Below are 14,367 nucleotides of genomic sequence, written 5' to 3'. Positions count from 1 at the left end.
TTCCTTTTATGGTCATAAACCTTATGTTTAAATTTCATAGATTTCTATTTACAAATGTACTTATACTAAAGTGATGGTGCGAAAACCAAGAAAATGCTTATTTGGGCCCCTTTTTGGCCCCTAATTCCTAAACTGTTGGGACCTCAACTCCCAAAATCCAATCCCAACCTTCCTTTTGTGGTCATAAACCTTGTGTTTACATTTCATTGATTTCTGTTTACTTATACTAAAGTTATTGTGCGAAAACGAAAAGTCTTCAGACGATGACAACGAAAAATACACCAAGTACAGTTTTGAGAGTACACTGCTACTGACAGCTAGTTCAAAGCCAATAACAACTAATCTGTGTCATTTTGGTCTCTTGTGGAGAGTTGTCTCATTGGCAATCATACCAAATCTTCTTTTTTCATAAGACTAAAATATCAATTAGTACACATTCAACTTCAAATGGGTTGCATGTAAAGACGTCAACAGTCAAAGAAAATCTTGTTTACTTCTATAAAGTAATTCTAGTAGGGCACATCAGTCTTTGATTGATATAAAAAGCTAACATAGTTAAACTATTATTTTATTTTCATATAAATTATAAATAACAATGTACAATAACAATATCACAAATGATATGTACGATTTTCAATAACAAGAATAAAATGGACGGAAGAATGGACAGACATGAAAAAACTTCAGCCTAGCTGAAAATATAATCATTCCTGGTACAGGTCAATAAAATATGTATTTCATATTATGTAGCGTGTTTTTACAAAAAAGGGTAAAAATCTATACCTTACATAGTTGTGTACAATAAATGTGTCATTAGAACTGAAATGATCCTCTAGAAGCAAAAGTCTGGCTTTAGAACTTTGTGTTTTTTTCTTTATTGCAAGAAAATATTTAAACAAATTGTTATGGTGAAGTAAACATGTCCTTTTGTTGCACCTCTTTTAGCCATAAACTGAGGACGTTGAAGCTAGTTACATCCATTGTCCACCTAAACACTAGATTTTTAAATTATTGCAACCTTCAGGTATTCCAAAAAGATCTGTTATGAAGATCATGATTCCTTGTGTTTATCATTTGTACAGATCAACTGAATATATGTATGTTGTTGAGGTTTCCAAATAAAACAAACATAATATTAATAAATATGAGCCAATATTCATGCTTACACAAACAAATAATATATGAGGTATATGTCAATGTGACAGCAAACCAACAACACAATGATCATATGTATGTATGTGTATGTTCTTTTCTGGTAGAAAATCACAATATGCTTATGATGTGATTGTATAAACCTTATTTATATTGTCACAACCAGAGAATATACATTAATGTATTCGAGTAGATGCCTTATCCTTCTAACATTCAAGTGATTATCTGTTATGAAAAACAGGCAACAATATTAAGTACAGTTTCCCATTTGTCTTTGAACCGAAAGACATTATATTGAAATTACATTTGATGATTGAAAAGTAGAACATGACTAATAGAACAATTTATGCAAACTTTCTAGCAGTAATTAATTGTTTAACAGATAAAAAATAAAGCTATAAGAATAATCTGAAATAATGGCGAGAACTCTAAAAAGGATGAAAAATTCCAAAAAGACATATAGGTCAACAAAGGGTCTCCATTTATATATCTTAGTCAATTTATTATTAAAAATATAGTTTAGATTTTTAAATATATGGCTTTCATTCAGAAATTTTGCAAACTAGGAAAATAGAACTTTGAAAATGTAAAAAAAAAAAAAAAAAAAATCTGCATTGTGACCATATTTAGTGTAGAGAACAATTTAATTGCCATCCCTTTTTTTTAAGTATCAGATCTGGTATAGTATTTATGCTACCTTAAGTTTGATTATCGATTAAATAAAGAAATGTTTGATTGAAAAATCAAAAAAAATCAGTAACTATCTTATTATCATATTTTAAGTAAATATGTCTGCTATCTTTTTATTTTAATCACGTTAACTGTGTTATCTAAATCAATTTTATTAAGAAAAATATAAACAAGTAAGATAGCAATGAATAACAAGCAAATTATTATTTTCAAAAGTACAGAAAATGATATTTGACAGTCTTTAAAATCATGTCAACACAACAAACTTCATAAACTGCACTGCAAATTATCTGAAAAAAATACTTTTTGAAATATAACATGAACATTTAAATCAAGCTAGAAATATGAATACCACTATATCGTTAAATCAAAATTATTCTTTTCCATTATTAATATTTTTCTAGTTAAAAAAATAACAAGTTACCTGTAACATAAAAGTAACTAATCTTTTGTCTAATCTTAGGTAATCTACAATAAAATATATATCACAATGTACCATCGGAAAGTTTTTATAAGAGATGTCTACCATTCTGTTGGAGTACAGAAAAATTACAGCAGTAGAATTGAAATGTCTTACAAGATAACGAAAATATTTTTCTAAGGAGATTCTTTTCCGAAATCCTTTTCCTAACAATATAAACTCATGCAGATATCCCTATTGTTTGAGACTTTACCATAGCATCATACATAGGAGCCAGGGAAGGCACTTCAAATCTTAACAAAGGAAGAGGTTCAAATATTTTTTGTACTGTTAAAAAGTTATTGAAATAAAAAAAATCCCTCTTTTTGTGGTCATCCCATTTTTAAAGTACCTTCCTGGGTCTCATTCATGTTTTAATTGAACAGCACTTAGTAAAATTGTTTAATTTCTTTTCTTTACGGTAAGCAGATTTTCCCCCATTGAAACTGCATTTAAAAAGCTGACAATGTCTTGCAAAAAGAACACATATTTTGAGGATATCAACTACATTGTGTGAAAATTATTGGACAATTCTAAATATTGCATTAAGACAAGTATGACTTTTCTAAACTATAGACAGTTAAAATTTAAACATTTTAAAATTAACTACCAAGAGTGAAAAAAGAACATATCCTTCTTGATGCAAAGTCAATTTATAATAATAATATTAATAGGAATGTTAGCAATCATTAATTAAATTATTAATTTGAGTCAATAGCACTAATATTAACATTGAATATTGCAGTTCACAGCATTAATTGGCACCAACTATTTCCCCATTAATTGTTGATTTTTATTACTTTTGAAATATTCGTTATAATAACAACATCCAATTGGTATTTTTAATAAAGTTTTCATGATTTTTTAATGTTTGAAAATTCAACATCAAAAATAAATTACTTAGAATATAATTTTCACAACCTTAAGCAATAAATAATGTGACTGATTTACAAAGCTATCACAATTAATTCACATCGGATACACATAGCACCATAAAATTGGCATCAATGCTAGTGGGCATGGCTATCTTCTTTTCTTTGTAGCTACAAGACTGGTCTTTGGTCGTAATTCTGGAAAAAATAATTGTACTACTGTTTTGAAATGCAGGCATATTGAATGACCATTTTTTCTTACAATAAGATAAAAATATTTCTTACATCAACTTTTACAAGCAATTAAAAAAACAAATTCCTAATGTTTGAGTAGAGTGCCTTGATATGTAAATTAGGCCGTTAATTTTCTCCTTTAAATTGTTTCATATTTGTCATTTTGGGGCCTTTTAAAATTGAATATGCGGTATGGGCTTTGCTCATTGTTGAAGGGTGTACATGTGACCTATAATTGTTTATTTCTGTGTCATTTGGTATCTTGTGAAGAGTTGGCTCATTGGCAGTAATACCACATTTTCTTTTTTATCCATATGATATTTATGGTGATCAAAATAAAACAGACTTACGTTGATTAACAGGTTTTCCAGAATCTGCTTTTTTAGGATCATTATAATGGCTGACAACTTGCTTATCATTGGTCAACTGAATGTCCTGGTCACCGGTCTGGTTGCTAAAATAAGAATTGGATTATATAAAATAATTTACATCATTTTTGAAAAAAATAATGAACATAAACACCTTCATGAAGGCTTAATGGTAGGAAATAATAAAAAAACAAGAATGTGTTTATAGTACACGGATGCCCCATCTGCACTATCATTTTCTATGTTCAGTGGACTGTGAAAATGCAGTCACAATTTTAATTTGGCATTAAAATTAGAAAGATCATATCATAGGGAAGATGGGTACTAAGTTTCAAGTTGATTGAACTTCAATTTCATCAAAAATTATCTTGACCAAAAACTTTAACCTGAAACGGGACAGAAGGACAGCCTAACAAATAGACGAATGAACGGACACACAAACCAGAAATCTAAATGCCCATAATTGGGGCATAAAAAAAGGTAAAACAAATGCCTAATTTTCAATATTTTATTGGTTTTGTTTTGGTGCTCTAAAATATTAACTTGGCTGAATTTTAAAAAGGGTTGGGGAGTTTCTCCCTACATTGAAGACCCATTGGTGGCCTTCAGCTGTTGTTTGCTCTATGGTCGGGTTGTTGTTGCTTTGACACATTCCTCATTTCCTTTCTCAATTTTATTCTGTTAAATATCAAGCACATTAGATAAAAAAAAATGAAGGGATTATCTGCTAAGACTCTGACAGATTAATGAAAATTTTAAAATATGAATTTAATGCTGCAGGAAGTTTATGAAGGATGAATCTGGAAATACATCACACAGTATAGCATGCTCACATGAAGCTAAATTTAAAGACGTTTTGATTTCTTTTCCCTGAGATAAGTGAGACCAGCATTTTTGTGATGGATAAAAACACTGTATACCCTCTTCCATTGCAACAAGGGTATAAAAATAAATCTCTAGTAAATAATTATCTATAATTATTAAATGTTACCTTATTACAGTGTGTTTCTCCTTCCTGAGTATTTCTTTATTATCAGTAAAAAGTATGGTATGATATTTCTGTGGAGCACTGACACCTGGGATTATCCCCCTTGCTCCTTGGGTGACAGCTTGTAAATTACCATTATATACTAATAAATCATCTACCAAAAGCTGTAAATAGAATAAAGTATTACTATGTATACTAGATATTGTGCAATTCAAATACAGCATTAATATAAGAATAACTGAGCTTATCATTTATTAAATGTTACATTTATAAACTTTTGTTTTCTGTTATTACAAACATATTCTGTTTAAAGGTTAAATATTTTATTGATTTCTAAAGTAGATTTCATTGGATTTTTTTTATGAAATGCTCTAATTTGTTTTGTTTAAATTAAGTACAGATGTCAGATATATAATACAACCAAATTTAACTTTCCTTTTACATATAAACTTACAGCGAAATCTTTGGCACCTCGACTGGGTGTTTTGCTGTAGTTCCATAACTTGATCATAGATACTGTAGTCGGTTGGTCAAATATTACATATACTCTATTTACCTGAAAATAAAACAAATAAGGTGCAATGCTGAAACTTACTTTAGAGTAAAAGTCCTCCATGTATTTTCTATGTTAATGAATGTGTACTGTTTATAAAAGGGGTAGCAACAATGGGAACTTCATAGCACGTTATAGTTTAAATAAAACTATTTTTGGACTACAACTTATGCAACAAACATAACTGACACAGTTGGATATAATTTGCCCCATCACTTTCTATAATTTCTGTTTTCGATCCAAAAATAGTAAATCAAACCCTCTTTTTCAAATTCACAAACACCTATTGTGCAAAACCACTTCATTTGACATCAACACCATCTTCATAAATATTTAGGAGTATTCTAAATGTGTTCATCGTATATCCTATATCAATGATTTTAGAATTCCTATTTTTAACACTAAAGCACTCTTTATCTTTAGGGTAAAACCAAAACCAGCCACATGTACCGTCTAACATTTTGTCAATGCTATCTGTTTCCACAAGTATCTGGGATCATTAATAATTAATCAATATGGAACACACTTACTATTCCTGGTAATATAGGAGCTACCCACATATGTGTACCATCTAACGTATCATTAAAACCATCTATCAGTTTGTCAGGAGTTCGGACATCATTTGATGTTCCATCTAACACATTAACACTGTCTGGATAAGCTGATATATCTACAAGATACATTACAAATTGATTCTACCACTGCATTTAGTGTGATACGATTTTTATCAACCTGAGACAGTTAAATTTTTAAAATTAAAAACTGAAGCTCTCTGAGCGTTTTAAATATGTAAAATTTAATGTTGAGAGGATAAATATTGTATTACATTAGATTTGGTGGAGGAATCTGTTTCTCTAATGATTTTTAAACAATATGTAGGGAAACTTATTCTTTTCAAATGATCGGCAAACAATTGCGTTCTTTCTTTGTGACGTCATCAGGCATGGTCATTTTTTTCATGCTGTCACAATAAGAAATTCTGAGGAAAGCAAGAAAATTTGACTACATAATAAAATTTTGACCAATAAAGAACTGAGATCAAACATATCACACAGTGGTTAAATAGAAATAATCAACATGTCTGGTAAACGTTAATAAATCAGCTTAATTCACACTAAATAGGAATCTGATGTACAGTAGTTGTTGTTTGTTTATGTAGTTCATACTTGTTTCTCGTTTCTTGTTTTTATATAGATTAGACCGTTGGCTTTCCCGCTTGAATGGTTTTACATTACTAATTTTTGGGGCCCTTTATAGCTTGCTGTTCGGTGTGAGCCAAGGTTCCGTATTGAAGGCCGTACCTTGACCTATAATGGTTTACTTTTATAAATTGTTCTTTGGATGGAGAGTTGTCTCATTTGCACTTATACCACATCTTCCTATATTTATTTGCATGTGCTAATTTTACTTTATCAGTGTTGTCTCTTTGACACATTCACCATTTCCATTCTCAATTTTATTAATAAGTATATATAATCAGGTTTTCTAATTATACATATTGTAAAATGCTAGTCCTGAGTTACATGTGAATTTTTGTTTGGCCATTTAGCCTAATGAACAAGCCATACAAGTTTTATTATATCAAGCATCTGATATTGTTTTATGTCTGTAAGCCGAAAACTGATCATTGATGTATCAGATTGAGTGTTTCTTTTATTCAAAGCTGAAGCATAACATCTGGTCCCTAAAGTATACCCCTTAAGTATGCTCCAAAAAACTAGTTATCTAGAAAAGACTTACTGTTTTCTGTCAATTCTATCCTGTTGTGTTGAGCATCATAGAATTCCAGACCATTCAATCCAACATAGTATGGGTCACCCCATGTTGTTATCATTTGTAACTGGTATATAACTAATTCACATTTAAGGAAATATAATAACAAGAGTGCACACACTGAAATGTCTCGCCTTCTTTACTAATCATTGATATTATGTTGATAGTCCTAAGTATAAAGCGTTATTACAACTGTCACATAAACTTAACATTAAACAAGATAGTTAAACAAAGACCAATGAACCATGAAAATGAGGTCAAGGTCAGATGAACCATGCCAGGCAGACATGTACAGCTAACAATGCTTCCATACAACAAATATAGTTGACCAATTACTTATAGTTTAAGAAAAATAGACCAAAACACAAAAACTTAACACTGTCCAATGAACCTTGCAATTGAGGTCATGGTCAAATAAAACCTGCGGGACTGACATATAGATCATAATATATTTCCATACACCAAATATAGTTGACCTTTGGCATATAATATTAGATAAAAAGATCAAAACTTAAAAACTTAACTTTGACCACTGAACCATGAAAATGAGGTCAAGGTCAGATGACATCTGCCCGCTAGACATGTACACCTTACAATCATTCCATACAACAAATATAGTAGACCTATTGCATAAAGTATGAGAAAAACAGACCAAAACACAAAAACTTAACTATAACCACTGAACCATGAAAATGAGGTCAAGGTCAGATGACACCTGCCAGTTGGACATGTACACCTTCCAGTCCTTCCATACACCAAATATACTAGCCCTATTGCTTATAGTATCTGAGATATGGACTTGACCACCAAAACTTAACCTTGTTCACTGATCCATGAAATGAGGTCGAGGTCAAGTGAAAACTGTCTGACGGGCATGAGGACCTTGCAAGGTACGCACATACCAAATATAGTTATCCTATTACTTATAATAAGAGAGAATTCAACGTTACAAAAATTCTGAATTTTTTTTTCAAGTGGTCACTGAACCATGAAAATGAGGTCAAGGACATTGGACATGTGACTGACAGAAACTTCGTAACATGAGGCATCTATATACAAAATATGAAGCATCCAGGTCTTCCACCTTCTAAAATATATAGCTTTTAAGAAGTGAGCTAACACCGCCGCCGCCGTCGAAAGTTGCAGGCTCGACAATAATCATAAATTCAGAATCTAAATAAAAATAAATGTTTCAATTTTGCATGCTTTGGTCAAAGCAGACTTATTTTTTTTTCTAAATAACGACTATTTATTAGGGAAAATTCAGGTAAAAAAACGCTTGGAAACAATAACTGGTGAATAAATAATAAAAAAAATTTTGGTTGCTAAAATTTAGTCAGTTCGCATTTAAAATAAGGATACATCCCGAGGGCATCTGAACATTCTCATATTCCTGACTAGCTTCATCTGTAGACATGGTTGATTTCCTGTAAAATGCAAGGTGGTCAGTTAAGCTTAAGTTATATCCTTGTTTTGTAAACCAAAGCTACTCTAAATAAGGTTTTAATTCAACATTGACATTTGCTATTTACAATGAAAATGAACATTTGAAATAAAAATAAGCCAAGTTCTGGATGAATGGCAAAATATGTGCTAATGGTAACAAGTATCCCTATTCCCTCCCCCCTAAAAAAAACCGGTAGCAAAATACTCTCCTTTAGTGCAAAATGTCCTTTTGGTTATTTCATTAAGTAAATCATGGCTTTCAGACAACCACACCAGTTTTTTAATTTGTATTTTGACATATGTAACCTGTTTATTCAAATTTGTCAAGTGTCACTATAACTTGTATATCTTGTAGTATTATCTAAGTACAAACTAAGAGTAAATTCAGAATGTGCAGGTTAAAGAAAATGTGAACAATGGATTACTTAACAAATCAATTCTTCAAACTTATTATTCAAATTTGTTAGACAAGAATTAAACTTTAGGGAATGATTTAATGATGGTTGCACAGATTTGTGTTAAAACAGGAATGTCAGAAAGAAAATAGACACACAAATACGTACTCATCGTCACTGTAAATAAATCATATAATACTCTATATTCTTCATAAAGTCATTACAATTTTATGCATAATTCATTATTAAAGTGCTTTCTGTTTCCCCCCAAAATATAAAATCTTAAATAACATTATAAACACACTTCACTTCAGTCTGCAGATCATCGTCTAATGTAATAGATTAATACAATGGACCTGGTTACTGGGCATAATGAATCAAAATTTAAATTTGACAAACAGGAAGTAGCTGTATGGCAAACCTTTACATTGATTGCACATTACAACTCAACATGATCAAGAACCAGAACAAATATAAATCATTTCCTTTCATAGACACCTAGAAAACTTTGACAATTTTTTCTACTCAAGGTCTTTATGGCTGATAGAATGACAGACTCTGTCTAGAGGTTTCTAAACCTACTTTTGCCTTTGACAGCAATTAAGTAATTAATGAATATTTGTTCTTATTACATGTCTAATTCAATGTTTATAATGTTGTTATAATTACCTGAGATATTTAGATTCAGACTTTGAAACTGTTGGTTGTGGTGATTTGGTTTGTGGAGCAAAACTTATTTCTTGAGCAAAGTCAAAATGGCAGACACCAGGACCCTTTCTTATCAGGTATCCTTCTGGCGGAGAAACTTGTTTGTCATCTATGGTAACATGAACAATTCTGGCCTAGAAAATAAAGAATGATTTTCTAATACACATGTACAAACATTTCTAAACACATGAATTTTAGCAGCCATTCAGGAATAAATTTATTTTCTGTAAAAGTTTGAACATTCAAATACAGCATTACATGAGTTTTGCTTTTGCTGCTGACTGTATGGTTTTAAGGTTGTTGTAATGTCAGTCTTAATACAGCCCAGTTGAAAAGATGATGACTATTAGTATTAAAGTATGATAAAACAAGTTATATATTAGTTTAGGTATAGAGCCCTTTTTTCAAAATTACTGGTATTTAAAAGAATCAAATTATTGAAAATACCTCATTTTACAGTCTCTGTAAACACCCTGTGTACTTATGTTGTACATTCACACTTGGTGTAGTAGCCATACATACCCCTCTATATGTATCCTCCCTACTTTTGTTGTAGTTCCACACCCTCAGTCCTGATATCATTTGTGTCTGACTGAATTCTATAGATAACGTGTGATTTTGTCCCTCTGTGAATGGTATCATCCACATGTGTTCATCTGATGTTGTCAAATTGTTATTGTCTATCACTCTGAAAACAAATAAATATTGGCAATTTATATTTTGGTTTTAGGACGAAATCTTAATAGAACCGAACTATTTTCTATTCAACACAAAAAGACAAATTCATTAATCTGTAACAAAACTAGAATTAATTTCATGTTTTTTTTTCAGAAATACTGTACTTTAAGGTGTGGAAAGGCCCATTACTGGCTAAAAAAATTGAACATTTATTTCACTAATAAATTGAAGTTGAATTTGAAATCCATCATTACAGTGAGTTGCTTATAGGTGTTACTGTAAAACTTTACCTATAGCTCAACCTGTTTTTAAAATTGACAACACAATAGGGACATTTAAATTGACCAGTTGGTATTGTTAGATTTAAATCTACCTTGATGCTACCTGTAAAGATTTTTATTCACCTAACCCAAAGTTTCAGCATGCTTTTTTCCTGAACTTTTCTTACCTAGGATTATTCTATTAAAAAATTGATAGGGAAGAAAATAGTTTTGGTTTTCATTGTTTTAAATCCCTGATATATATAATTTATCTATTTTTTACCTAAAATTCTAAATCAGTAAAAGATTAAATTAAATATGTATTACTATGTTTGAAAATTAAACTGTTTTTACACACTAAATGCTTCTTTAAAATTCTAACCCTTATATATAGTATTGTCCAGCTGCCAGTGAAACAAGAAATAGCTGTTCAGGTGTTTACAGTTTAAATTTTCAGATGGATATGTTGTTCATTTCTTCACATGTCCCTTCAAGATTCTCATTTTGGATTATTATTTGCAATGTTTGAAATCTTTTGGTGTCATTGTGCATACAATATTGGATTTATTTTTATTTGAATTCACTTCTTAGATTTTTTATAGCAATTTTGCTTCTTAAATGTGATGTGTTTTTTTCAAGATTTTATTGTCATGAAGGACATCAAGGAGGAAATAATTCATTCAAACTGTTTTGTGGGGCTTACATATGATGTTGTACATGTAAAATTCGAAAATAAGTTTGGAGTATACCTTGCTGTGTTTTTTCTTTGAAATCTATTATAATATTAGTGGGACTTATGTGCATAAAATGCTGTGTTTGCTCAAGGAAATTCAAATTTTCATACGATGGGATTTAGTTATGTTAAAGATTAAAAAATTTCAAAACTGGAATTCAAGTAGGAGATATAGTGTGAGTTCATCCAACATGTTTCTGTGGCTTTAAATGTGATTTTAAAAACATTCATTATTAATTTGGGATCTATTACAAACTTAAGATGATTTACCATTTAAATGGGATTTTGGAAATGAAATAAAATGTTGAATTAATGCAGTGGATATAGTCTAATCTAGTGATAAAGTGAAAAATGAAAGTAAAATATTCTAAAATATTCCTAACGTGGGGAAATGTTTTAAGTGAATGTGAAATTGGAAATAGTCATTATAAAATTCTGGATCAAATATTGTTTGATTTGGAAATTTATAATAGGAAATGAAATAAAATGTTTACTGTGGATATAAAAAAATCAAGTGATAGATAGTAAAAATATAAATAAAATATTACAAAATATTTGTAAAGTGAGGATAACTATTTGGAATATCGGTGCATTACGTTTGCGCGCATTACCATTACATTTGCGCGCAAAAATCATTACGTTTGCGCGCAGCTTTTGCTTACATTTGCGCACATTTTTTTGACAGGTAAACTCAGGTAAAATACAGGTCATATTACTTTATTATTTATTAATTTGTTCAATTATTTACAAGTATCAGTACCCATTCCGTTAGTCTAAGTCTCCTAAGGCACCTATTTTGAAAGAATTCAATCAATAATATTTTAGGGAAAATACAGGTCATAATACTCATTTATTTATCAATTTGTTCAATTATTTACAATTATCAGTACCCCTTCCGTTAGTCTAAGTCTCTTCTTAGGCAGAGAAAAAAGGAGATAAAGCCGCATATTTTTTTTCGATTTTCAGATACAATTCAACAAGTCAAAGGTGTAGACAAAAGTTTAAGAAATATTTGACATAGCCCATTTATCATTACTTGAACTTAAGATATAACGGGGTTTTAAATTGATTTTAGAATTCAATATGAACAATATATAATTTAAATTAACAAACTATTTTTAAAATTAATAATTGATAGTCATATTTATTATGAAAATACCAATAAAGTATAGTCATTTATAATTTAATATATATGAATTATTATTTTTACCTGAGATTACCTGTAAAATGGATGCGCGCAAATGTAATCAAAAGCTGCGCGCAAACGTAAAATATTTTAATCCCCAAATGCGCGCAAACGTAGTGCGCCCTGGAATATAGTAATGACAATGGAAATGATAAATTTTTTTTACAAGATTCTGAATTATGTATAGATTCTGCACCTGTTAAATTAGGATGTATATCATGGGAAGTTAATCAGAATTTATACTATGGATTTAGAAAAAAATCTAGTGAAGTAGTGAAAAATGAATAAAATTGGGAATCATTTAAAAACTTTGGAATTCTGGATGAGATGTCAAATATCAGTGTAAAAAAATAAATGAAATTGTTTATTCAAATATGATTTTGATGTTTCATAAAGTGAGTGAAATATTATGACTGGATTATTTAGGGTATTAAACACTGCTAGTAGTGGCTATGCAAACATTAAGATGAAATGTAGTGCATTTTAGGCCATGAAATTTTAAATAAACTGCAAGAAAATAACATATATGATATAGTCATTCTTGTTTGGCTTGATAACTCCTAATATTTTGAATGACAGTAAAATAAAAATCTCTCAATGGAATAATCCTAGGTAAGAAAAAGTTCAGGAAAAAAGCATGCTGAGACTTTGGGTTAGGTGAATAAATTTTTTTACAGGTAGCATCAAGGTAGATTTAAATCTAACAATACCAACTGGTCAATTTAAATGTCCCTATTGTATTGTCAATTTTAAAAACAGGTTGAGCTATAGGTAAAGTTTTACAATAACACCTATAAGCAACTCACTGTAAAATATATGGTTTTTGTATAGGGCAAGATTTTCTTGCTGTGTTTAAAACATGGTGGCATTGGGCTGTTCTCCGTCCTTTGGTTGGATTGTTGTCTTTTTGACACATTCCCCATTTCCATTCTCAATTTGATGTACTTACTTATCAAGAGTCCTGTCATCATTTTCATGTCCAGGTAGTGAGTGTAGATCTCTAGGACTACCATTCATCATGTTAATGTTCACAGGTAATGCTTCTCCATCTCTACCAACAACCTCTAACCCAGTCAGTCCTAAATAATGCATATCTCCCCATGTGGCAGTGAAACAAAGCAACAATTCTGAAAAAAACAACAAATAATGCATATCTCCCCATGTGGCAGTGAAACAAAACAACAATTCTGAAAAACAAACAAATAATGCATATCTCCCCATGTGGCAGTGAAACAAAACAACAATTCTGAAAAACAAACAAATAATGCATATCTCCCCATGTGACAGTGAAACAAAGCAACAATTCTGAAAAAACAAAACAAATATTCATAGCTTCCTATGTGAAAATGAAATCATTGAAATTTTTCAGAGACAAAGCCATATCATGCAAATGTGGCAGTATATTTAAATACTGTCGATTCCTTATTATTCTTAGGGTACTAATTTTGTGGACTTGATGGTTAAGGTGTACCACAAATTTAAATGTTTAATGAGGTAAATATTTTCTATAGGTTTTGTATGCAGACTTAAAAATAAAATATCCATGAAAAGAAATTTATATAATTTATTTAATACTCACGTTTCCCTTTGAACACAATAACATCTCCCTCTGTGACCATACTTGTCGCAGGTCGTGGAGGTAAAGGTGATGTGCTACCATCTATATTGCCAACGGCTCTGGTGAATGGTCTATTCTATAAAAAGAGTTAAGACATCATTACTTAAACTGTCTTGAAGGAAAGAAATTATGAATATATACCATCTACTATAACCATATTATGCATAGCAAATTGCATCTTTATCTTTTATAAATAACCTAAGTTGTAAGTTAATAGTACAAGAAGATAAGCTTACTTCATCTCCATTTTAAG

General features: G+C 30.3%; 1 protein-coding gene across 1 annotated transcript in view; it reads right to left on the bottom strand.

Annotated features, from left to right (window-relative positions):
- Positions 1-552: 552 nt before the first annotated feature.
- LOC143046244 (katanin-interacting protein-like) overlaps positions 553-14,367 on the bottom strand; it is a 55,942-nt gene continuing 42,127 nt past the window's right edge. The window contains exons 27-37 of the mRNA XM_076219293.1: positions 14,076-14,190; positions 13,446-13,623; positions 10,162-10,327; positions 9,601-9,773; positions 8,453-8,517; positions 7,058-7,168; positions 5,848-5,987; positions 5,219-5,320; positions 4,768-4,928; positions 3,759-3,862; positions 553-3,372 (exon numbers count right to left, since the gene is read on the bottom strand). Coding sequence (XP_076075408.1) covers positions 3,326-3,372; positions 3,759-3,862; positions 4,768-4,928; positions 5,219-5,320; positions 5,848-5,987; positions 7,058-7,168; positions 8,453-8,517; positions 9,601-9,773; positions 10,162-10,327; positions 13,446-13,623; positions 14,076-14,190 — 1,362 coding nt within the window. The 3' untranslated portion in view covers positions 553-3,325. The remainder of the gene's footprint in view (positions 3,373-3,758; positions 3,863-4,767; positions 4,929-5,218; positions 5,321-5,847; positions 5,988-7,057; positions 7,169-8,452; positions 8,518-9,600; positions 9,774-10,161; positions 10,328-13,445; positions 13,624-14,075; positions 14,191-14,367) is intronic.

The sequence above is a fragment of the Mytilus galloprovincialis genome, chromosome 9 (assembly GCF_965363235.1).
Source record: "Mytilus galloprovincialis chromosome 9, xbMytGall1.hap1.1, whole genome shotgun sequence".
In the NCBI taxonomy this organism is placed as follows: Eukaryota; Metazoa; Mollusca; class Bivalvia; order Mytilida; family Mytilidae; genus Mytilus; species Mytilus galloprovincialis.
Note: the sequence above shows the minus strand (reverse complement) of the source record. Positions and strands in the feature narration are given on the sequence as shown.